The sequence below is a fragment of the Fistularia commersonii genome, chromosome 18, assembly GCF_037954325.1.
Source record: "Fistularia commersonii isolate RoL2024-O1a breed Wild chromosome 18, RoL_Fcom_v1.0, whole genome shotgun sequence".
Taxonomy (NCBI): domain Eukaryota; kingdom Metazoa; phylum Chordata; class Actinopteri; order Syngnathiformes; family Fistulariidae; genus Fistularia; species Fistularia commersonii.
The window spans coordinates 1,411,633-1,436,036 of NC_141301.1; the positions used below are offsets into that span (position 1 = coordinate 1,411,633).

Here is a 24,404-nt window from a genome sequence, read left to right on the forward strand (position 1 = left end):
GCTAACGTCGTTCTTCACACGGCGAAGGGAGAGCTTTCTCTTCCTCTTCTTCAGCGGTTTTTGAGTTTGGAGCTGAAGGTACAAGTCATACCGGCCTGTGACGTGGTTCCACACTGCCTGTAAGATTGCTAAACTAGAAGGTTCCCCTGGAGGAGGCTTGTTCCTGGAATGGAATCCAAGCTGTTCAGTTCTTGGAACTGTTCTGTCCGAAAGCGGCGGCGGACCGACGTCTCTCTGACTTCCCTGAACAAGTGAACGGTTTCCAATGACCGAGCGTCGAGCTTTAGTCCACCAGGCCGACGGAAAACGGCGCTACCTTCTGGAGAGTCTGTTTCATGAAGCGTTCCACGGCTCTTTGTGTTAACGGCAAAAGCGAAGCTCTTCAAACTGCTTCTCCCTGCCTTTCAGACGTTCAGAGGAGCCAAAACCAGTGTGTTGAACCATCTGGCCTCCAGCCAGAGCTTCACTTTAAACCTTTTCTTTGTCTTTGCCGTCATTTCCTCTCGCTCTTGTTTTTTTTTTTTTTTTGTTGTTGTTGTTGTTGCCAGTGATTACAAGATTATGGTTAGAATAACCGACAAAGTTATAAATAGTTCTCCGCCATTAATCTTATTATCTCTGAGCTGGAATCCAAATGTCTTTATGAGTCGTCTCCGTGGCCTCCCGCGTCAGGAGGCGGACGCCGACCGCCGCCGTCACCTCATTGGCTGGCCGGAGCGAGGGAGGCCGATGACCACGGTGACATGTTTGCACGCTCGCATGCGGAAAAAAAGAAATTTTTAGTCGCGAGGGGGGGGGGGGGCCTTCACCTCCCCCCTTCCGCTCGGGTTTTAGCTCGGCGATACGAGCTAACGCGCGCGACGAGACGCTGCCGAGCTGCTGCCGTCTCTCCAGTGTGACCATCCGCTCTCACATGTCATGTGATTGCTGTAAACATAAGATTTGATTTGCTGTACAGAAATAGGCTCCCCAGCTATGCAGGCGAATCACGGGCTGGTGCTGGTGCGCTGGGAGAGCCGGGGAAAATGCAACCCGACGTGGGTCGAAATTCGCTCCCGCTTCAGCCCGCGGGTTAAATCAATCGGCGGAGGAAGAGCCCGCGAGCACGTGGAGAAAGCTGGAATTATCTTAACCTTCTCCGCAATCCCTGGTAGGTCAGCCACCGCGAGCACGCCGTTGGTTTAGCGTTTCCGTAGCATCTTTTGGACGGGGAATGTTGTCATCCCTCCCTCTCGGGCTCCCGACGCCCGCTCCCGCTCTCTGTAATCGGAGCTGACCCGGAATTAAACCGCCGCCGGTGGAGGAGCCGCTTCCTGCTGCCGGGAGCGCGGCTGCGGCGGCGAAAAAAAAAAACAAATCACAGCGTCCAGCTGTAAGGCGTAACAACGGCGTTTGGCGAGGCTGTTTTGACACGTAAGTCATGACAGGATCGGCCACAAGCGAATCCTTGGTAGCTTTTCCAGGTACCTAGGTTTTGACTTTTGACTCTCCGGCCTCAAGCTGGTTTAGACGCATCCAGTTTTCTGCGGCGTCTTCATATCTGCGCCGCTTTCCTTTCAAACGACAGCGATGGAAGCCGTCGTTTTTTTCCCCTGTACCGACTCTCCAGAAGATCTTCTTCCACGGCGAGGCCCTTCAGACGTCTCACAGTGGGCTGAAGAGTCCCTGCGCGCAGAAACACAGGAAGTTAAGAAACCTGAAATACCTGGAAGTGCCGGGACGAAGTTTGAGCGATGAAACGGCAGTGTTTTGTTTTGTTTTTTTGCCAGGCTGGCGTCCATGAAAGGGGTGGCTTCGCTTTTGTGCTCCAGTCAGATCAAGTCAGATGTTACTTACATGGCTCCGAATCCCAACGTGGTTTTCTGAGTACACCTTCCATGTAGAGCAGGTCTGGACCAAACTCTTTAAGACCATCTACAAGGAACCACACAAATGGTCTATTAGCGCAAATACCAGTAGCGCTAATAGCGGCCGTGATACAATAATGGCTTTGTTTTCATAAAAGAGATAACGGTGGACGCTTGGCTGCAGTAGATCAAGCCTCACCTCCTGGGAACCTGTGACATGAGGGTACCCAGGGACTCTGGAGAAGATACGAGGTCACTTTTGCGCTCTCGCGGAGGTACAAGACGGGATAGGAATGAGAGAAAAAGCGTCATTTGTCGCCGCGGTTCCTCAAAATGTTACAAGACCCCACCGCGGTTCGCTCGCACGCTCCGATTCGTGCGTCGTGGCGGCGTATGCAGAACCGGGACTGATGTAATCGCCGGTTCTAGTTTGGAGGAAGTGCAACAGCGAGCGGCGATTTCTGGTTTCTGTGTTTTGGCTGCAAGGCCGCCCGACTCTCCGTCCCGAAGCTGGAGATTGGTTCGTTTTCCTCCTGCGTTGGCCTCCTTCCAGGAATGTGTTGGAAAGGATAAAAATCCCTGACCCTCTGTGCAAAGTTAACCACCGCTTCCCCGTTCCCGAGTCCAGGCGAAACCACCGGACAGTCGCGCGAGGCGTTCTTACCCCTCTTAGTCTCCACCAGCTACCCCTTCTGGACACATGAAGCACACATGCATGTATTCATCATCGGTAATTTGCTTTTTTATCCCTAAATGCCGGTTAGCGACAACGGCAATTCCGGTCGGTACTGTTTGTGTGACGTGCGAGGTACCTGTGCAAACACGGCGCTGCACACAGTGTTCTCTAGTGTACCGGCTGTCAGCTGCAGGCAAACACCGCGGTAATCACCTGCTCTCGGCCGCAAACACAGTCCAGTCAACACGGGCCGATGGTTGATGTTGGTTCTGCGGCGGCGAAAACCGATGGGTCCGTTCCCGAAAGCTTCGGCGCACCTCGTACCGGAGGCTATCCGCTTAGCTTGACCTCGAGTTGCACTGCAGCTGCGCACTCCACTTGCCCCACTGATACGGGATGGGAAATTCTTCTTCTTCTTCTTTCGGTTTTTCCCTTCAGGTGTCGCCACAGCGAGTCAACTTTCTCCATCCAACCCTATTCTCTGGATCCTCCTCTCTCACACCAACGCCCTTCATATCTTCTCTCACGACGTCCATAAACCTTCTCTTTGGTCTTCCTCCAGACCTCCTGCCTGGCGGCTCCACCTTCAGGAACCTTCTACCCAGATCTTCACCAGGGTTTGGACATGAACAAAGGAATGTTCATGTCCAAACCAGCTCAGTCATCACTTTGTCTTGGCCATACATGTCCTGCACCCCTGTGACAAATTCTTCTTTTCCTTTGGTGGTCTTTTCCCGTCAGGGCTCGCCAGAGCGAGTCAACTTTCTCCATCTAACCCTATTCTCTGGATCCTCCTCTCTCACACCAACTACCTTCATATCGTCTCTCACGACGTCCATAAATCTTCTCTTTGGTCTTCCTCCAGACCTCTTGCCTGGCAGCTCCAATTCCAGCATCCGTCTACCAATATATTCTCTATCCCTCCTCTGTCCATGACCCAACCATCTCAGTCTGGCTTCTCTGACCTTCTCTCCAAAACATCAAACATGTGCTGTTCCTCTGATAGACTCATTCCTGATCCTCTCCATCCTGGTCACTCCCAAAGAGAACCTCAACATCTTCATCTCTGCAACCTCTAGTTCTGCCTGCTGTCTGTTGGTCATTGGAACAGTTTCTAGTCCAAACATCATCTCTGGTCTCACCACTGTCTTGTACACCTTTCCTTTCCTTCTGGCTGATGTTCTTCTATCTCTTCGTACCTCAGACACTTTTCTCCACCCATTCCAACCTGCTTGGACCGTCTCTTCACCTTGTTTCTACACTCTCCTACGCTCTGGACTGCTGGCCCTAAGTACCTGAAATCCTCCAGCTTCTTGATCTCCACTCCCTGTAGCCTCAGTACATTCTAGGAAAGTAAATGATGACCTCGATTTGCAGGCGTTTTTACAACGGCGGGAACGACCGGACGTAACGTTCGGGCTTCGAGAGTTCGATCGTCGTGTGAGGGGGGAAAGCGCGACGGTGCTAATAGACCCTTAGCACGAGGGTAAGCTAACCGTCTAACGAGAGGCCAACGGTGCGAAACTCGGAAGGGTCGGCTTTACTCGTAACCCAAACTTTTGACTGGTCAAACAGCTTGATGGCTGAGTTTGGTCTGGTTTTGTTGGACTTGGCCTCGGATTGTTTTTACCCCGGGGGCGGTGGCGGGCGGGCGGGCGGGCGGGCGGGGGGGGTAATTTCCTCCATTAACCACCGAACATGTGGTGTCAGCGGTGGCTTGTCCCGAGTGTGTGCGGCTCTGCCCAAACACATTTAACTTATTTTCCTCTCATTAGGCCACATTTTGACTGGCGCCATGTGAAAATCCAGTTTGTTAACAAGCTTGTGTAAAAAAAAAAAAAAAAAAAAAAAAGGGGGGGAACAGTACACTTTGGATCTCTGTGCCGATCTGCCCCCCCGCGTCCTTCACGTCATCCATTCATCAGAAGCATGAAACCGTTCGGGCTCGGTGTTTACTCGTCTCCGTACGCCGAACGCCACTGTGGCGTCTCTGTTCTGGACCTGGCTTTGTATTTTGTTCTTGCCGCTGGCCCCGGCTTCCCATGGCTCTCTTGTATTTTTAGAGCGAGATGGTATTAATAGTACCCAGAGTACTGTGTGACCCAGTGGGACTAAACGGGAGCTCGGCCCCTTCTTGCGCCATACGTCTACACACACACTCACACACACACACCGACGCAACAGTTGTCAATCCCGACAGTGGAGTTTTCTTCGAGTGCCAAATCCCTGGACGGTTGACGGTGTTGGAATCTCAAAGTCAAATGCGGTTAAGGGAAAAAAAACAAAACAAAACATTTTTAATAATTTATCAAAGCCTCGTGGCGTAACTGAGGACAGACGTGTTTGATCTTCTCGGTGTGTGTGTGTGCACGCCCACTTAGCATTGTGGAAGGCATACGTGGGCTATCCAGACATAAAGAAGCCGGTCCATCTGTGAAATTCAAATCGCTTTTTTAGAAACCGGTTGTTTGGTTTTCTCCCCCGGCCGGGCACACCTCGGCTCGTTTGCGAGGGAACTGATAATACCTGCCCAGAAACAGGAACCTGTTCCTTGAATGAACGCGATGAATAGAAGTCCTCGCTCCTCCGGCAAGACTTCAGACAAGAGTGAGGGTAGAGTTACCAGTCGCAACCCGATAATTCACCCGAAAGACGAGTAATCGCTCGGCGACTTAGATAACGATCGTTGCGAAAACCATAACAACTTAGCCAAAGGTGACTAGAGTATTCAAATTCTTTACTTGATTAAATGTAATTATAGCATACAACACGTGTGAAGGTGAAAGGGACAAGTTCTCAGGTGGGTGGTCGGGCAGGTTCACGGTCAGTTCTACTGCTGCATCAATGTGCCGGCGTTGTACTGCAGTAAATCCCAAAGGTCATGTACTCAACTCTTCCCCCAGAAGAGTACTATAAGGTACTCCAATCTGCGGGGTCCCCACAGAAGAGAACTGCAGGCTACTACCATTTTCAGGGTTCCCACAAAAGAGTACTATAAGGTACTCCAATCTGCAGGGTCCCCACAGAAGAGTGCTGCAGGCTACTACCATTTTCAGGGTTCCCACAGAAGAGTACTATTAGGAACTCCAATCTACAAGGTCCCCACAGAAGAGTACTGCAGGCTTCTACCATTTTCAGGGTTCCCACAGAAGAGTACTATAAGGTACTCCAATCTACAAGGTCCCCACAGAAGAGTACTGCAGGCTACTACCATTTTCAGGGTTCCCACAGAAGAGTACTATAAGGTACTCCAATCTGCAAGGTCCCCACGGAAGAGTACTGCAGGCTACTACCATTTTCAGGGTTCCCACAGAAGAGTACTATAAGGTACTCCAATCTACAAGGTCCCCACAGAAGAGTACCATAGGGTACTACCATTTTTAGGGTTCCCACAGAAGAGTACTATAAGGTACTTCAATCTGCGGGGTCCCCACAGAAGAGTACTGCAGGCTACTACCATTTTCAGGGTTCCCACAGAAGAGTACTATAAGGTACTCCAATCTGCAAGGTCCCCACAGAAGAGTACCATCGGGTACTACGATCTGCTAGGGCCCAACAGAAGCAAGCATACCTTTGGGCACTTCCAATCTGCAGGGTCCCTGTAGGACCATGTACCTCGAAAGCCTCTGCTTTCAATGGGATTGGGCCAAAACAGGGCCTCTCTTTTGTGGTATGTGCCAGCGGAAGCAAAGCTTTGGACTTGTGAGACCTTGCTTTCCACATAAAGACACAAATTCAGTTTCTGAGGCCTCGCCAGTAAATGTTCCCTGAAAATGGCCTTTTGGTTTCTCTGTAAGCTCTGCAGCTCTTCAGACCAGCGACCTCTTTGAATCCACACAAATCAAAACGAGAGGCATTCTTATTTCAATTAGCATCCCATTTGACGTGCCGGACGAACGCTTGTTCGGAAACATTTTGGCGCGACGGGTCGGGCCAAACTTTGTCATCTGGAGAACACGTGCCGCTGGGAAACAAGGAACCGTTTTGTAACTGCCCTTTTCAGCCGAGATCCGCCGATATTCGGTATCTGAGCCACGGTTGATTTATTTATTTTTTCTTATTCCCGGGAGGCGGACGGCCCGCTTTGAGGTTCGCTCGGAGAACACGGGTCGTTGGGATTCGCGCAATTGCGAGCGGCGTCGGGTCCACAGGTCGCACCTGATAAGTGGCCGGAGACGGCGGCGTTTACGTAACAAGCTGAACCGGAGTAAGTCGGTTTCTCCGCTTTTTAGCGCCGTCCGGCTTCCGGACCGTCCGATTCGTCCGCCGGCTGGAAATTAATCCTCAAACTCGCTTGGGCGGAAATTGCTGAAGTGGATAAAGAGGGAATTGGAAGAACCCCCACCCTTCCTCCAGCTCCCTCCAGGGACATTAACTTTGATTTTTTTTTTTCTTTTTTTTTTTTTTTTTTTTACAACCCTGATTTTATTGCAAAGTAATTGCACAGCAGCCGCCGGTTTGATTCCATTCATCACTCAAATGTCACCGTGATTAATTTTCAAATCCGGCCGTTAAACGTCTTGTTAGGTTTTGGTGTCGAGGTCAGGATGTGATGAATCCAGATGACGTTGATTAGATTTGGAGTCGGTCCTCCAGGTGCGTCTGATTAGCTCACATCCTCCTTATAGAAGCAAAGATGGAAGGAAGATGGTTCTCCATACAGTAACGCCGGTTACTGGTTTTTTTTTTTTGTTTTTTTGAGACAAAAACATACACAAACGTACACACACTGCATAGCCTAACCTGATCTGGGGCATCAGCGCAGTAAAAAGTCCTGAAAGAGAACAGTTTTTACCTGTTTCTTGAAGGTTGAGATGGATGATGCTAGTCTTGTTGCTTCCGGAAGTTTGTTCCACCACTGAGGTAGTAGAACAGTTTTGCCTGAGATCGCTTCGAGCGAGCAAAAGGTACTGAATCTTCTCGCTTAAAGTTCCGCTGGGCTACAAAGAACCCACATGTTAGTGTTCAACCCTTCAGAATACAAAGCAAGGACTACAAGGAGGGCGTGCTGGAGTTCTCTTTGGTGAAAGTCCTCGTCCTCCGTAGCTTCGGGGCGTTTCTAATCCCCCCCGTCTGCGATCGAGCTGGTTTTAGGACCATCAGGCCTGCAATGGCGCCGCGGAGTCAAAGCGGCCTCGGGGGTCTTTTGTTCCGCCATTAGATGTCGCCGATCAGATGAAGCCGGGGGGGGGGGGGGGGGGGGGGGGGGGGGGGGGGGGGGGGGGGGGGGGGGGGGGTCACAAAATATGTAAACGACCCCGAGGCCGTGTCGACGCCGCGTTCGCCGGGGATGCCGGGAAGCTTCTCCGGGTGTGCGAACGCAACATTTATGTGCCCCGTTAGCACGCCAGCGCCGTAGCGTCATAATTATCTCATGATGTCTGAAGGATCTGGATGAGCCCCGAGAGAGTGCGGGCTCGCCGGAGCGTCCGGGGCCAGCTGGTTGGCCTGGAACGCCCCGGGGATCCTCGCCAGGCTCCGCCGTTTTGATTCCCCCCCCCCCTCCGCTTGGTCTCCGGCGGGCCCGGACACGGAAAGCTGCAGCGCGCTTTAAAAAGAACACTCCGGGCCGCGGCCACGCCGCGTTTTTATTCGCACGCGAAGCGAAAGGGGGCGAGACCCGATCGCGAATAGCGAGCCGGCGTTCGAGGGCGATTCGACACGGCGGCCAAAACCTGTGATTACAACCCTGGCGTGATGCACGGCGGCCCCGAGAGGCTTTCCCACAAGTGTTAAAAAAGAAAGGAGAGGCTGTAAAAAAAAAAAAAAAAAAAAAAAAATGGTGGAAACTGTTGGCTTGTTTTTGTGTGTTTTTTTTTTTTTTTGGTTTTGTTTTCGACCTCTAAACCCCGTGAAAATGGCAGGCGTAAAACGCAGAGCTCTGATTGGTCAAGCGATTTCCTCCACAAGGGGGCAGTGCTGAGTTGAGTTTCAGACAATAACAAACATGGCGGCGGGAGAGATAGCGATAACTCCTTCATCAAAGCTAATCGTGCACGCGGGGTCGCTTGTGAGCCGAGGCCGGCCGTCATTGGACGAGAGGCGGGGCTCGCCGTGCGCCGGCCAATCGGAGGGCCGCATCCAGAGACACAAACCCGGTGTCCGGCCGAGTCCCCTCGCTATCTGCCGGGCCTTTCTCTCTCCTGATAGGCTTATCTGGGCCGTCCACCCGAAGGTCAGACGCTCACCTGGTGATTATTCTGCCGCCGCTCGCCGTTGCACAAACCGGTGAGTCAGGCTTTATCAACAGGAGTGATGCCTGACGATCCCTGCTGTCGGTTAATGACTGATGAAACCCTCCCCCTCCCACGCCGCCGCCGCCGCCGCGGGAACAAGGCGCCGCTCTGTGCCGTCCCCGCGCCGCCGGCGTGTTAATGGCTAACCGGCGTGTTTACCGTCACCTGGCGAGGGGGGGGGGGTGTTTTCTGACTGAACGGGAACGACGTTCTTCTTCAGGCCCTGGGGTTCGGAGGGAAGAGGGGTCTTGTCGAGACCTGCAGGCTTAACTGGAAAACTGGTTTAGTGCTAGCGCTTCAACACACACACACACACACACACACACACACACACACACACACAGGCGAAAAAACAGGGAATAAACCGGTCTTGTATTTATATGACAGAGTGACACCTCGCAGCCATACGTCTGCGTAAACCATCACCTGTTGTCCTGGAGGAAGGTCACGCTGGATGATCTGCTTTTATATATATGTGTGTGTGTGTGTGTGTGTGTGTGTGTGTGTGTGTGTGTGTGTGTGTGTGTGTGTGGGGCATGAGAAAAGTCTCCATCTGGAAAGGGCAGAAGAAATGATGAAGACGATGAGGCGTCGGCTAAAACATTGCTGTTGTGCAATCTGTGTGTGTCTCCGGGTGAAACCGCGTGTGTGTGTGTGTGTGTGTGTGTGTGTGTGTGTGTGTTCCGGCGGCGCTGTGGAATGCTCTGTGGAGTTCCCGAGCGAAGCCCGGAGGGGGAGGGGCCTCGGATCTCCAGCGAGCTGCGTCTGGACTGAGGAGGAGGACATTATTGGGGTGTCTCCGCTCTCAGACCTGAACCTTCTCATCTTCCAGGTCTTGAAGAGCATCATGGACGTTCCTCGGACGTCGACCTCGCGGGTGGAAATCTAGGTCTCGACCTCCGACCTGCGCCCCCGGCCTCCGGCTCCGCCCCCAAAGCGTGATTCTTCCCCTGAGCGCAGGTTAGCCGTTAGCCGTTAGCAGAGGCGAAGGCTCTGCACCCGAGTCCAGATCTCAAACGGGTCGCCCTCGGTTTGACGCCCAGATGTTTCTCCTTCCTCCAGCGGCGTTTCCTGCGAGCGATGTGAGCCCGCGGCGCCGCCACTCCCCACGCCAGACCTCCACGCCGCCCATCAGCCAATCAAATGCAACCGGACAACAAGCTGACCGGTCATGGCAAGCAGGTCACCAGCGACGGACGATCGCAGATCGCCGGCGTAAACCAGCAGCAGCAGCAGCAGCTCGCCGCCGCCGCCGCTCACCTGGGACCTAAGAGCGTGAGCGGCGCCGGCCATGGCGTCAAGGCCGGCCAGGTTTCCCCCGGCAACCCTGGGCTGAAGGCCGGCGGGCAGGCGGCGAGCGGCGTCAGGGGGATGCTGAAGACCAAAACCAAGCGGGAGAGGAGCACCTCCGTCGACTCCGGGGAATCCAGGAACGCCATCCCGCCGGCGCTGGAGGGCGACGCCAAAGCAGGTGAGGTGGCGGGACGGGCGCGGCGGGCGTGCACGCCAAAGTGTGCCAAAGGTCACTTCCTGTTCGATACGATTGTGAAATAGCAGCTTGTGCGCGGCGGCCTCCCCCCCCCCCCGGCAGGAAGTGAACGCGGCGACTCTGTTTTCATTCTCGCTAAAATGCCCCGACCTTTGCTGGGGAAGCTTCACACACACACACACACACACACACACACACGCGCCACTTTTGATTGACATATCACCGTGTCACGGGAGCCAATGAACACGAGTCCAAAGAGTGTGTTGCTTTGTTGAGGAGACGGCGAGGAGGAGAAATCACCCTTTCGTAAATTCTCGTGATGAATCAAACAGGAATATGCGCTGATTCGCGGTCGCCGTTTCTGATTGGTCGGCAGTTGGCGTCTGCCCGTGAGGGCGGCGGGCGGAGGGAGTTTATGAGAATCTCGGCGGCTTCCTGTTCACGTCTCGAACCTCTTCTTCTCGACATTCACACACTGGATAACACAAGGCAAACCTCTTCTAGTTCCATCACACACACACACACACACACACACACACACACACTTGTGCTAATCTGCCTCATTCACCCGGACGGCGTGGAAAACAATAATAGCGCCGAAAACTCCGACTCTCTCGACCTTTTTTCGGTGTGAAGGCGTCGCAGGAAGTGGAAAAAAAAAAAAAAAAAACCAAACGCCTCGCTGGTTTCCTTTTTACTCACACACACACACACACACACACACACACACTTTACTCATTTCCCTCTGTCTCATTTCAGTTTGCAGGAATAAGAGAGTCAGGTGGGTCTGGTCAGGTAGCGGCTCGGCTTCTCCAGGCGAGACAAACAAGAATCCGCTGGCAACAAAACATCTGCAGAATATCTGCGAGGTCATGTGTTTTCCTGCCGGCGAGGGAGGACGGCGCCCTCTGCTGGACGCTCGCCGTCCCGCCGCCTCCCTCTGCAGTGCTTTTCATGCCGTGCGCTCGTTCGTCGGGTCTCGACGCCGCTTCTTCGCCCGCGCGCCGAGCCGAACGAGGGGGCGGGGTTTATCACGGACCAATCGCAGGGCGGCGTGCTGTTCGCTCGCTCGTCCGCAGTCCTTCAGTACGAATCTTCTCGCGGTGGATTCGTTTAGTCGAATATAAACGATCCGACCTTTATGTCAACTCCACTCGGCATCTATAGGTAGCCTTACGGTTAACCTACGGTTAACAGTTAACCTACTATCGGTGAAAAGTTACAGGTTAGTCCAGGGGTCGGCAACCTGCGGCTCCGAGCGGCTTGGGAAAATGAATTTTAAATATTTAATCAAAGTGTATTTCATTTGTGTTAATTCCTTTTTTTTTTAATATTAGTTCTAAGTTGGAAGATTATTGTGATCGTGAAATATTAAATAAAATCAGATTTATTATTTTTCGCCGCTCAAAATACCGTCACACTGGTGGAAGCCGGTAAAGTCCCGATTTGCAGATGCTGAGCGCAGAAGTTCAGTTCAGTCCCATAAACCAGGTAAAATAAATATTTATGAAGATATTTTGCAAATATTTATTTTTTATTGTTTACCGACACAGTGATTTTTTTTTACCCGATTTATTTTTAAAATTCAGGTCAAGGCTCCGCTACACGCTCTGAAAGCCCAAACCTCAAAATGAGTTCATTACATAAATAAAATTTAATTTTCTCCGTAATACTTTGTAAATTTCAGAAGCAACACACTTGTTTATATAAAGTGTAAAGGTAATAAAAAGCAACATATACAGCGGTACCTTTATTTTAGACGTCAAAAAGTAATTGCGGCTCCCGGTGTTTTCTTTTCCGAGGAAACCGGGTCCAAATGTCTGTGGGGGTTAAAGGTCACCGGCCCCTGGTGTAGCCTAATGTGGACATTATTGCTATAGATCTTTTACGATATTATTATCTTCCAATTCAAACCTTTCCTTTCTTGTCCCTCAAGAACGTTATCGACCGAAACGTAAACGCTCTGCTTCTTGGTAGAAGATCCAGGAGTGGTTCTGGTTGCCTTTCTTTTCTCCAACATCTTCAGGGGTTAAAAACGTACTGTTGAAAAATTGGAGGTTAATGGCGACTGGATGAGACTCGGTTAACCTCGTAACTCTTGAGTTAACCGAGTACGTGGTTAAGTTAGGAGTGACTGTGTATATATTGGGTGGAACGCTGAGGCTGCAGGGAGTGGAGATCAAGAAGGTGGAGGTTTTCAAGTACTTGTCAACAGGAGAGTGTGGAAAAAGACGTGAAGATCAGCAGGTTCAAGCAGGTTGGAGAAAAGTGTCAGGGGTTCGAAGAGATGGAAGAACATCAGGCAGAAGGAGAGGAAAGGTGGAGGAGACGGTGGGGAGATGGTCTACAAACACAATGACCAGAAGACAGGAAGCAGAGCTGGAGGTCGCAGGGATGAAGATGTGGAGGTTCTCTTTGGGAGCGACCAGGATCAGAGGGACGGCACATGGTAGATGTTTTGGAGAGAAGGTCTGAGAAGCTGGGATTTCATTGTGGAGATCCCTGAAGGGAAAAGCCCAAAGGAGAAGAAGGTATATATGGGCAAACTCCTGTTAGAACCGAAGAAACGTCTTCAAGTGAAGAAATTCTAGTCCAGTTGCCACGACAAGAAGATTTGGACCAGGAAACATCCAACGGTCACCAGCTCATTTCCACATCTTCTAGACAACCATTCTCCCTGCGGAGAAGGGAGGAGTTGCAGGTCAGAGTGGACCTTCCATGGGACCTTCTGGTCCATCGCCAAGCGCTGTGGAGCCACCAGCTGATGGAAGGGCTACGTGGAGAAAATGGACTTCGCCGTCCGATCAGAGCGGGCCAGCGTGATCATTGGAGACCCGAACCTGTCCAGATGTTTGCATGGTGGACCTCGGGATGATCTTCCCTGGTCAACGCTCAGCCACAGGGAGTGGAGATGAAGAAGTGGAGGTTCCTCTTGGAGAGGGAGGAGCGTGGAGAGTCCGTCAGAGGGGACGAAGCATGGTAGATGTTCTGGAGATCACGCTGAGATGGTTCAGATGTGAACAGAAGGATGGAGAAGATCTGGGTGGAAGGAGGTCTAGAGAGAGAAGGTGGATGGATGGAGGACAGGAAGTGACGGGAGACTTACAGAAACTGAGGCAAACTAAGACCTGTGTGTGTGTGTGTGTGTGTGTGTGTGTGTGTGTGTGTGTGTGTGTGTGTGTGTGTGTGTGTGTGTCAGAGGGTGTCATGCGCAGCAAGCGTCGCTGCGTTCTGGAGAAGAAGCAGCCGTACAGCGGAGACGAGTGGTGCTCTGGACCCGACACCGAGGAGGATGAGGACAAGCCGCGGCCTGCAGCCCACCGTGAGTGTGTGTGTGTGTGTGTGTGTGTGTGTTCATGTGTGTGTGTGTGTGATAACATGTAGCCCCCCCAAACTGTCTTCCTGTGGGGTTTAGCTCCCCCTAGTGGTCAACTCTGGTACTGCAGTCGCAGTGAAATCAAACTCAACTTCTGCGCCTTATTTTTTATTATTTTTTCAAAATTTTTTTAAGGCGACCCGTCTCTGGCGGCGATGCAGGGGCTCCCGGATCGGCTGCCCGAGCCCAGGGGCCCCGGGTCGGCCCCCGGCGCGCCCCTGAAAGCGGAGCCGCCCCAGTCCTCGCAACAAGTGGTGTACGTGTTCACGACCAGCCTCGCCAACAGGTACGACTCGCACGTCTCTGGATGAGGAGGTCGGACGGACGTCCTCGCTCAGGCTTGCGTTTCCTCCACAGCGCCGCCGAGGCGGTGATGAAAGGACAGGCCGACTCCATCCTCCTGTTTCACCAGCAGAACGTTCCCTGCGCCAAGCTGGAGCAGGTCAGGCATTTTCAGCCGTTCCCTCCGGGGCGTCGCGGGCAGGAAACCCTCGATGGTTTTATCGCTAATCGATCATTCGGCGTCGAACGGCGACGGAGTGGTGTTTTGATTGGTTCGTTCTTCTGCCGCAGGGCCCCCCGTCCGGGAAGCTGTCCGAGAAGGTCAACTCCGGCGCCTCCCCGGCGACGGGAACCCCCAAGTCCCAGAGCGGCACGCCGCAGCCGGCCCCCGGCGGCGTGGGCGGCCCCTTGCACGCCGCCGGAACGCCGTCGTCCGCCGGGCACTCGGACAACGGGTCCCCGCTGACCAGACACGCCGCGAGCAACTGCGTGGTCGGGCACCGGTCTGAGCGAGGCGCCGCCCACGCCGAGGAAGGCCTGTCCCTCCCGGCTCTCACCGACTCGTCCTCGGGAAGCCCGTCCATGCTGTCCGCACACCTGCAGGCGGAGGCGGGGCAGCGGTGCGGCGGCGGCGGCGGCGGTGGCGGGCTGTCCAAGGAGCAGCTGGAGCACAGGGAGCGCTCGCTGCAGACGCTCAGAGACATCGAGAGGCTGTTTCTGCGCAGCGGAGCAGGAGGACCCGCCGCCGCCGCCGCCGCCACCGCCGCCGCCGCTGCCGCCGCCGCTGCTGCGGACGCCGCCATCCCAGACGGCAACCTCCAGAAGAACTCCAGCCAGAACAACTTGGAGGACGGCGAGGGCGGCGGCGGCGGCGCCAACATGGCTCTGTCGTCTTTGGCGCCGATCAAGAAGTACGAGGAGCCTCTGCAGTCCATCATGTCCCAGACGCAGTCGCTCGGCGGTCCGGCGCCCGACAGCCCCCAGATGGACTCGCACCACCACCTGCCGCACCACCACCACCACCACCAGCAGCACCATCAGCACCACCAGATGTCTTCTCCAGGGGTGGACATGGGGCCCCTGCTGGGGCCGGACGGTCTGACCCCGGAGCAGGTGGCCTGGAGGAAGCTCCAGGAGGAGTACTACCAGGAGAAGAGGAGGCACCAGGAGATGCAGCCCTCCGTGCACGGCCAGCCCTACAGGGTGATGAACGAGATGGGCGCGCACGGGGGGCCCGTGGTGATGCGGGGGCCCCCGCCGCCCTATCACAGCAAGCCCGCCGAGCAGCAGTGGGCGCCCGGCGGCGGCGGCGGCGGCGTGATGGGCGGGAACGCCAGGATGATGGACATGCACCCGCAGGGTCCTCGCGGCCCCAGGTTCCTGGGGCAGATGCAGAGGGGCCCCCCGGGCGGGGGGGGGTTCCCCGGGAGCCCCGGGGGGGTTTTGTCCATGGACGGCCTGGGACACCAGCGGCCCCCCAGGCCCGGGATGATCTGGCTGGACGACGTGCCCAACAACATGGGCGGCGGGGGCCCCTTCCACGGGTGCTACCCGGGGGGGCCCCCGCAGCACCTGCAGGAGGACCCGGACCATCTGGTGACGCGGGAGGAGATGTTCCGCATCATGGAGAAGCGGCAGGTGGCCGGTCTTCCCAGGTTCGAGCTGGAGCGGATCTCCAAGCAGCAGCAGCAGCAGCAGCAGCAGCAGCAGGGCGGCCTGGGCCCCAGACTCATGGACAACGCCGGAGGGCCCGACTTTCCCGGTCTGGGGATGGGCCGGGGGCCCCCGTCCGCCCGGGGGGACCCCATGGACTTCCCCATGGGCTCCCCAGGAGTGGGCCCTCAGATGAGAGACTTGGTGGACTCGCCCCTCGGCGGCGGCCTGACCATGAACATGAACCCGCAGATGAACGTCCAGCAGCAGCACATGATCCTGTCGCAAAAGCTCCGAGGGGCCCCCGCCGGAGGGGGGCCCCTGGGGGACATGTTCACCCCGGGGGAGATCTCCCGAATCAGAGCGTCGCACGGCGAGAGAGGAAGTAAGGGGATGGGGGGCGAGGGGCCCTTCCATTTCCCGCCTCAGGGCCCCTTCCCGGGGGGCCACATGGAGGGGCCCCCCTACCTCCAGCAAGGAGGCCCCGAGATCTTCGGTCCCGACCAGCGCGGGCCGGGTCAGATGGGGGGCACGTTGCGACTCAGTCACATGCCGAACCCCGGGGGCCTCCGGGGGGGGCCCCGCCACCCCGCCGACCTGTCCGTCAACGTCCACCCGGCGGCGCAGCTCCCGCGCCAGCTCAAGTCTCCGTCCGTCACCCAGGAGCCGTCCCCCCTCCTGCCGTCCCCCGTCCTCAAGTCCCCGTCCCACGGGTCCTCCGGGGGCCACCACCCGCCCCTCCCGCCGGCGTCGGGGGCCGGGACCCCGTCCTCCTCCTCCATGAAGTCCCCCCAGATCCTGGGCTCCTCCGCCCTCGGCCTCCACTCGCCCGCCGTCTCGCCGGCGCGACACAAATCCCCGGCCGTGGTCGCCGGCTCCCCCGGCTGGACGTCACCCAAGACGGCTCCCCCGAGCCCGGCGGTGGCGGCGGCGGGCGCCAGGGCGGCGGGCAACGGCGCGGGGAACCCCGGCGACACGGGTAACCTCGCCGCGACCGCGCGCCTCACCCTCCGCCGCTAAGCTCCTCGGGTTTCCCTGACTGCGCTTTTGTCCCCCTCGCAGGTCCGCCGCTGCCCCCGCGGAGCTCCAGCTCCACCCCCATCAGCCAGCCGGGCTCCCTGAACCCCAGCGTGCCTTTCACGTCCTCGCCGGACGCCCCGCCGTCCCAGAACCCCCTGTCCCTCATCATGTCCCAGATGTCCAAGTACGCCATGCCCAGCTCCACGCCGCTCTACCACGACGCCATCAAGACCATCGCCACGTCGGACGACGAGATGCTGCCCGATCGCCCGCTGCTCTCCGGCGTCAGCATCGGAGGTACGGGCGCCGCTCGCCGTTCGCCGCCGCACCTTCTAACCCGGTGGTTCTTAACCTGGGTTCCATCGAACCCCAGGGGTTCGGAGGTCAAGACACACACTGGTGATGACATCACCGGCCGCAGGTGATCACGCCACATAGCTCGGCCTATCCGTGCTGCGGGGATTTCGGCGCGCTCAGTTGTAGTAACTTGTGACTGTCGTGGTGGTACGTCATGTGATTTCTCTCTTCATATTTTAATCCCTCCGTACTAATTACGTCGGGCAAAAAAAGAAAGCGGTCGATGGATTCGATGTCCTAACGGCATGATTTGCAAAGACGAGATGAGCAATTCTAGTCCGGCACCGGCAAAACTAAGGGAAGGCTTCCTTCAGCTGCATGGAGATGGGAGCTACAAGAACATAGCGCTTGCTGGATTCAAGGTGAAGGGAGCCAGATTCCATGAAAAGGCTCCTCTGCCTGTTCTTTGTACCCATCGACGAAACGATCCTCCATCCAATAAAGAAGGGTTCGGTGAATGTAAAACAGGTGGGGTTCAGTACCTCCGACAAGGTTAAGAACCACTGCTCTTTGTCCTCCCCAGGAAACATGGGGAACCCGACCTCCCAGATCATCTCCCAGAGCCCCATCGGACCCCAGGGGGATCCCCAGAGCCCCCTGGGGATGGTGGCCCCGGGTCAGCAGCCGCTTTCCCACGACGCCTCCGGACCCGTGCTCTCCTCGCCCAACCACATGGGCCTGCCGCCGCTCAACTCCGCCATGATGCCCGGCGGCGGCGGCGGCGGCGGCGCCCCTGAGGGGATGGTGCCCTGCAACGTGTCGCCCATGTCGCAGAACCAGATGGCGGGCTTCCCTCGCATGCAGCCGCCGTCTCACGGGCCCATGCACTCGCCGGCGGGCATGTCCCAGGGCTTCCCCCAGCCCGGCGAGGAGATCCTGCCGCCGCAGCACCTGCACCTGCTCGCCAAAGGTCACCAGCGGCACCCTCACCCCTCGGACTCCTTCGGGCCGCTGCCCATGGCGGACGGGCCGGACCTCAGCGAGGTCATCCGGCCTTCCCACTCGGGGATCCCCGAGTTCGACCTCTCCCGCATCATTCCGTCGGACAAACCCAGCAGCACCCTTCAGTACTTCCCCAAGAACGAGCCGCACCAGAACCAACACCAGGGGCCGCCGCCGCCGCCGCCGCCGCCGGCCACGCCGCAGCAGCTCCTCAAGCAGCTGTCCTCCTCCGGCCCGCCGCACGCCGCCGGCCCGTCGTCCAACCCCCACTTAGCGAACTTGCAGAACATGATGGCGGAGCAGCAGCTGCCGCCGCACCCGTCCCACGCCGGCCTGCGCCAGGGCATGAGCGTCCTCCAGGGCGGCCCCAGGGGGATGATGTGCCCGCCGGGTCACGTGATGGGAAGGACAGGCCTGCTGCCGCAGCAGCAGCTCCAGCAGCAGCAGCAGCAGCAGCAGCAGCATCATCATCAGCAGCAGCAGCATCAGCAAGCTATGATGGCTAACAGCCTGCTGCACCACCCGGGGGACCCCTACCCCGGCCCCGTGCCCCCCCCAGCAGCACCACCACCTGATGGCGCGCCAAAACATGATAATGATGCAGGCCAAGCAGCGGAGCATGTCCGTCTCGGGCGACCCCTTCGGCCCCCAGGCCCACCTGATGTCCCCCCAGGGGCCCATGATGGCGCCGCCGCACCCGCAGGCCGGAATCATCCGGCAGCGGGGGATGTCTCTGGACAGTCCCATCGGATACGGCCCCGGAGGGATGGCTAACATGCCCTTCTGAAGCGCCGCCTGGGGCGGGGGGGGGGGGGGGGGGGGGGGAGGGGTTGTGAGGCATTATATATAAAAAAAAAAAAAAAAAAAAAAAAAAAACAACAACAAACCTAAATGTCATTGATCTTCACATTTTGGATTACCGCGGATGTTTAAAAAAAAAAAAAAAAAAAAAAGTGAATATTTAAAAGCACTGTATCATGGTTCAATATCCAAATTTGAAGCCATTTTCTAAAATACTGTTTGAAAATGTGTATATTTAAAAAAAAAAAAAAAAAAAAAACGTGATTGTGGCGGCGGCGACGAGTGCCTCCGATTTCTATTTGCTTTAATATCGTTGATTTACTTTCTCTCAACTACCAAACTGTTGTGCAAAAGGAATTCTATATAAATATAATATATACCTGCTGTAAATAAGATGCAAATTTGTGACTTGTTTGCAATTGTTATGTAAACTGTGTTTTAATAGAAGTCAAAAAAAAAAAAAAAAAAAAAGAGGGGGAAAAAAAAAAAAAAGAAAGACGAACGTTGGGTCGTTGTTTCACCTTTAATAAAAATCGGCCAATCGGCGACGGGGATACAAGCCGGGTCAAGGGTCGGAGGGGGGAAAAGCTCAACCGGAGCAAAATCCGCGTTTTTTTGTTTATTTTTTGTTAAAGGTCACGGGCGCATTTCAGTTAGAGGGTGGAGGAGGAGCTTTTGGTCGTCCCCTCGGAAACCAGGCGGAGCATCTGGAGGACCTCCTTGCGGAAACGCACCCCGACGAAGGCGTAGAGGAACGGGTTCAGGCAGCAGTGGGTGACCCCCAGGCTCCTGGAGACCTCCAGGACTTCCAAGAGCAGGTTGTAGGACCAGCAGGTCTCGTAGACGACCACGTCGAAGTCCGCCAGCGTCTTAACCAGCAGGGCGACGTTGTGCGGGAGCCAGCAGAAGCAGAAGACCAGGGTGACCATCAGACACAAGCGCGTGACGCTCTGTTTGGCCTGCCGCTTCCGGCTCGCCCGCAGGAACACCACCAGCGCCGTGTAGCAGTAGCCCATGATGGCGAGCGGCAGGAAGAAGAACACGTGGTTGAGGACGCTGTTGGCCAACACCCAGTTGTAGCCGTGGATGACGTAGTCGTGGTAGTCGCAGCCGGGCTCGGCCGACACCTCCGGGATGTTCTTCACGCTCAGGAAGACGGCGTCGGGGACGGACAGGCCCAGGCAGACCAGCCACAGCGGGCAGACGATCGCCGCCGTCCGCGGCCGCCATCCCCGCAGGCTGGAGACGGCGTGCACCACCGCCAGGTAGCGGTCGAACCCGATGCAGGCCAGGAGGAAGCTCCCGCAGAGGAGGTTCAGGCGTCTGGACAGGCCCGTCAGCTTGCAGAGGAACTCCCCGAAGAGCCAGCCGGACCCGACCTCCACGATCTGGAAGGGCAGGGTGAGGAGCAGCATCAGGTCGGCCAGCGCCAGGTGCAGCAGGTAGGTCTCGGTGATCCGCAGGAGGCGGCGCCGCCGCAGCAGCACGGTGACCATCAGGCCGTTGCCCGTCACGCCCAGGAGGAACGTCAGGACGTAGACCAGCTGGCAGACGGTTTTGAGGGATTGCAGGGAGAGCTCCTCCGTGCAGTCGCCCGTGGCGTTTCCGTACGAGCCGTAAGTGGCGTTCTCGTAATTGTACGGGGAGTCGACCTGTAGGCGGCGAGTCAAACACACACACACACACACACAGTTTCACCTGTTTTCGGTAACGGGTCGAGGCAGGAAACACCGATTTTCTCACTTCCCTTTAAATGTAAATACCAGATGTTTTTGTGGGGAGTGTGTGTGTGTGTGTGTGGGTGTGTGGGGGGGGCGGGGGGGCGGAATCCATCCAAAATGACAAACAGAACCACCAATGGAATAAATTAGTTTTAGCACCATGTTAACCTGCACCCCCAAAATATATGCACTTCTCAAAAAAATAAAGGGAACACTGTAATAACACATCCTTGATCTGAATGTGAAATATTCTTTCTTCTTGATAAATATAGTAATGTTGAATAATATTTACTTTTATGTGTGTGTTTGTATATATACGCTGCTCAAAAAAATAAAGGGAACACTTAAAATACACATCCTAGATCTAAATGAATGAAATATTCTTATGAAATACTTTGCTCTTTACACAGTTGAATGTGCTGACAACAAAATCACACAAAAATGATCAATGGAAATCAATTGTATCAACCCATGGAGGTCTGGATTAGGAATCACACTCCAAATTAAAGTGTAAAAACAAACTCCAGGCTGATCCAACTTTGATGTAATGTCCTTAAAACAAGTCCAAATGAATCTGTGTTGCTTCCTGAGTGGACACTATGATTTCACACAAGTGTGATTGACTTGGAGTTACATTGTGTTGTTCAAGTGTTCCCTTTATTTTTTTGAGCAGTATATATAGAAATCACAAAACATAACATACATAATATGTAACACCAATCTATATATCCATTGAATTACAGGAGATTATAATTATGGACTTAGTAAAATTATCATTTTCAGCCGCCGGCAACCATAAAAACCTATCTTGAACCTAAAAACAAACAAAAATGTGCAATATCTCATCTCATTTCTGTGCAATATTCAGAAACTGTGCAATATTTCATCTCATAACAGCTACACTACAATGTTCCCTTCTATCATACTATTGTGCACTCCTTACCTCACTTGTTACTAAGACACTGATAGTTTTATCACTGCTTACTAAGACACTTTATAGTTTCACTGAGACACTTTATAGTTTATTTTTATTTCTAATTCTGCCTTTCTCTTATTATTTATTACTGTTATATTTTCTGTGACTCTGGCACAGCAATTTCCTTCGGGATTAATAAAGTTGTTCTTATTCTTATTCTTATTTTAAATACACACACACACGTGTGATTGATTTAGTTATTAAGTTAAAGACAATTTCAAAAATCTGTGATTTTATGTAAATGAATTCAGGTTTTACAGGCTTGTAACCTCCGCATTACTTTGCAGAGAAATCCTTCAACGAAGAGTCACACACACACACACACACACACACTTTTCAGGGGTCTTTTAAAAAAACCGCGCTGCAGCCGAGGTGTTGAAGAAACTCAATCAGACCGACGGTTCTTGACGGCCAAAGTTCATCCACTCACCACAATGATGGTATAGCTGTCAGTTATACCCATGTCGCTGACTTCGGGTCGCTGCCGGAGTGAGAAATATCTGCGCTTTTTGCAACTGCCGCCTCTTTTAAGGATTTCCCCCCCGATGATGCTTTGAATTTGCATGGTGTAAAAATATTTGGGGGGGGGGGGGAAGGTGCAAACGCAAGAGCAGTGGTGCAAGCATGGGTATCTGCAAAAAAAATAACTTCCATCCATGCTATAAGGAAGAAGGCAACATCCTGTGTTTTGAAGTTCTGACAAAAACATCGATGACACAAATGTGACCCGTCTGATTTGAATCCATGCATTTGTATCGAAGTGATCGGATCACTGTGATGCTGCCAAAGAAGAACATCCAAGATCTGCAAACTGTCCAGACCCGAGTCAATGTGCCTGGATGTGCAGCTTCACAAAGCTGATGTTCTTGCAGGACAAACACACACAAAGCTCTCTTTCAACTGCGCTGATGCCGTCTACGAAGCGCGCATTTGCCAGAAGTTGTGCCATTTTTCCAGAGCTCTCTTTTGAACGTCTACAGACGTGTCATCGATACGTCTGGAAATTGTTTTATTTTGGATTTTGCAGGCAGGTAGTATTTATGTCTCTGCCACGGCCTGTGGCGGTTTGGATTTAGCGATGAGTTCGGCAACTTTGAAGCTAGCTTTCAGGGTTTTCTTACTCGTCTTGGTGGTTTCCTTCAACAACGCCGTCTGATTCTCAGCAGATAAACAAAACAATCTGTGTTCTGATCTCAAAGTGAGGGGTGTTTGGTTTGGAGATGGCGTTTCCACGGGACTGATGGACAGCTTTTCCCCGCACACCAGCCAGAGTCGTCTCGGTTGGTTCCCAAGTAAAAGGTTCATTCGTTACCTGTGGCCGTCGAGTGGAAGAACATGTCATTGTTGTGCCTGTCACTACATGCTGCCCACATAGATAGATGCACAAAGACACGTTAGCTGCATCGAATAAATATTTGTTGGGCTGATCAGTTGGAAGTGGGACACCTGATGAGCTCTCACGGCACACTAATGTGCACAGTGGTTGGGTAACATTGATTTAACTGCACTTTGATGGAAAATGCTCCATAATCATGAGTGTTAGTACACAAAAACACTAATAAGAGAAAGAAGTGATGGCATTACAAAGGTTTTAAATCGAATCTTTTTTTCTCCTGCAAAGCCATGACCACTTGAATGTTTTTGGACTGTGGGGGGAACGTGGAAAACCAAGAGAACCCGGAGAACCCGGAGCCACGGGGAGAACATGGGGACTCCAACCAGAAAGGAATCGAACCGGAGACCCTCTTGCGACGAGCGCTAACCACTTCTTCTTCTTCTTCTTCTCCTTCTTTCGGCTTTTCCCGTCAGGGGTCGCCACAGCGAGTCAACTTTCTCCATCTAACCCTATTCTCTGTATCTTCCTCTCTCACACCAACTACCTTCATATCCTCTCTCACTACGTCCATAAATCTTCTCTTTGGTCTTCCTCGAGACCTCTTGCCTGGCAGCTCCAATTCCAGCATCCGTCTACCAATATATTCACTATCTCTTCTCTGTACATGACCGAACCATCTCAGTCTGGCTTCTCTGACCTTCTCTCCAAAACATCGGACATGTGCCGTTCCTCTGATGGACTCATTCCTGATCCTCTCCATCCTGGTCACTCCCAAAGAGAACCTCAACATCTTCATCTCTGCAACCTCTAGTTCTGCCTGCTGTCTTTTGGTCATTGGAACAGTTTCTAGTCCAAACATCATCGCTGGTCTCACCACTGTCTTGTACACCTTTCCTTTTATTCTCGCTGAAAGTCTTCTATCACATAGTACCCCTGACACTTTTCTCCACCCATTCCAACCTGCTTGGACCCGTCTCTTCACCTCTTTTCCGCACTCTCCGTTGCTCTGGACTGTTGACCCTAAGTACCTGAAATCCTCCAGCTTCTTGATCTCCACTCCCTGTAGCCTCACCGTTCCACCCGAGTTCCTCTCATTCACACACATATATTCTGTCTTGCTGCGACTAACTTTCATTCCTCTCCTTTCCAGAGCATACCTCCACCTCTCTAGATTTTCCTCTACCTGTTGTCTGCTCTCACTACAGATCACAATGTCATCTGCAAACATCATGGTCCATGGGGATTCCTGTCTAACCTCATCTGTCAGCCTATCCATCACCATTGCGAACAAGAAGGGGCTCAGAGCTGATCCCTGATGGAGTCCCACCTCCACCTTGAACTTCTCTGTTACCCCTACAGCACACCGTACCAGTGTTTCACAGCTAGCATACATGTCCTGCACCAGTCTAACATACTTCTCTGCCACTCCAGACTTCCTCATACAATACCAGAGCTCCTCTCTTGGCACCCTGTCATATGCTTTTTCTAGGTCTACAAAAACGCAATGTAACTCCCTCTGGCCTTCTCTGTACTTTTCTATTAGCATTCTCAACGCAAATACTGCATCTGTAGTACTCTTCCTAGGCATGAAGCCATACTGCTGTTCACAAATGCTGACCTCTGCTCTCAGTCTAGTTTCCACTACTCTTTCCCATAACTTCATTGGCGCAGTGGTTAGCGCTCGTCGCTAAC

General features: G+C 53.9%; 2 protein-coding genes and 1 long non-coding RNA gene across 3 annotated transcripts; 1 reads left to right on the plus strand and 2 right to left on the minus strand.

Annotated features, from left to right (window-relative positions):
• The first annotated feature begins 1,010 nt into the window (after window positions 1–1,010).
• Window positions 1,011–18,764, plus strand: bcl9l (bcl9 like). Its single transcript, XM_086164172.1, is given in 10 exon segments — window positions 1,011–1,150; window positions 9,592–9,719; window positions 9,822–10,230; window positions 13,448–13,570; window positions 13,760–13,910; window positions 13,982–14,066; window positions 14,198–16,538; window positions 16,622–16,876; window positions 17,460–18,427; window positions 18,429–18,764. Coding segments are annotated over 8 exon segments (4,488 nt in total). The 5' UTR covers window positions 1,011–1,150; window positions 9,592–9,719; window positions 9,822–9,902; the 3' UTR covers window positions 18,666–18,764.
• Window positions 1,538–7,583, minus strand: LOC147224140 (uncharacterized). Its single transcript, XR_015107440.1, has 3 exons — window positions 7,319–7,583; window positions 1,837–1,914; window positions 1,538–1,665 (listed from the first exon to the last, which is right to left on the minus strand). It is a non-coding gene; the product is annotated as an uncharacterized LOC147224140 (long non-coding RNA).
• cxcr5 (chemokine (C-X-C motif) receptor 5) lies at window positions 18,127–21,903 on the minus strand. Its single transcript, XM_086164173.1, has 2 exons — window positions 21,807–21,903; window positions 18,127–20,331 (listed from the first exon to the last, which is right to left on the minus strand). The coding sequence occupies exons 1-2, from the start codon at window positions 21,837–21,839 to the stop codon at window positions 19,333–19,335; spliced, it is 1,032 nt and encodes a 343-aa protein (XP_086020299.1). The 5' UTR covers window positions 21,840–21,903; the 3' UTR covers window positions 18,127–19,332.
• Between the last annotated feature and the right edge of the window lie 2,501 nt (window positions 21,904–24,404).

Excerpts from the sequence above, each read along its gene's own strand:
- cxcr5 (XM_086164173.1), bottom strand. The coding sequence starts at position 21,839 with ATGGGTATAACTGACAGCTATACCATCATTGTG. Across the intron at positions 20,332-21,806 it reads ACAGCTATACCATCATTGTG|GTCGACTCCCCGTACAATTA; the intron begins GTGAGTGGATGA and ends CGCCGCCTACAG.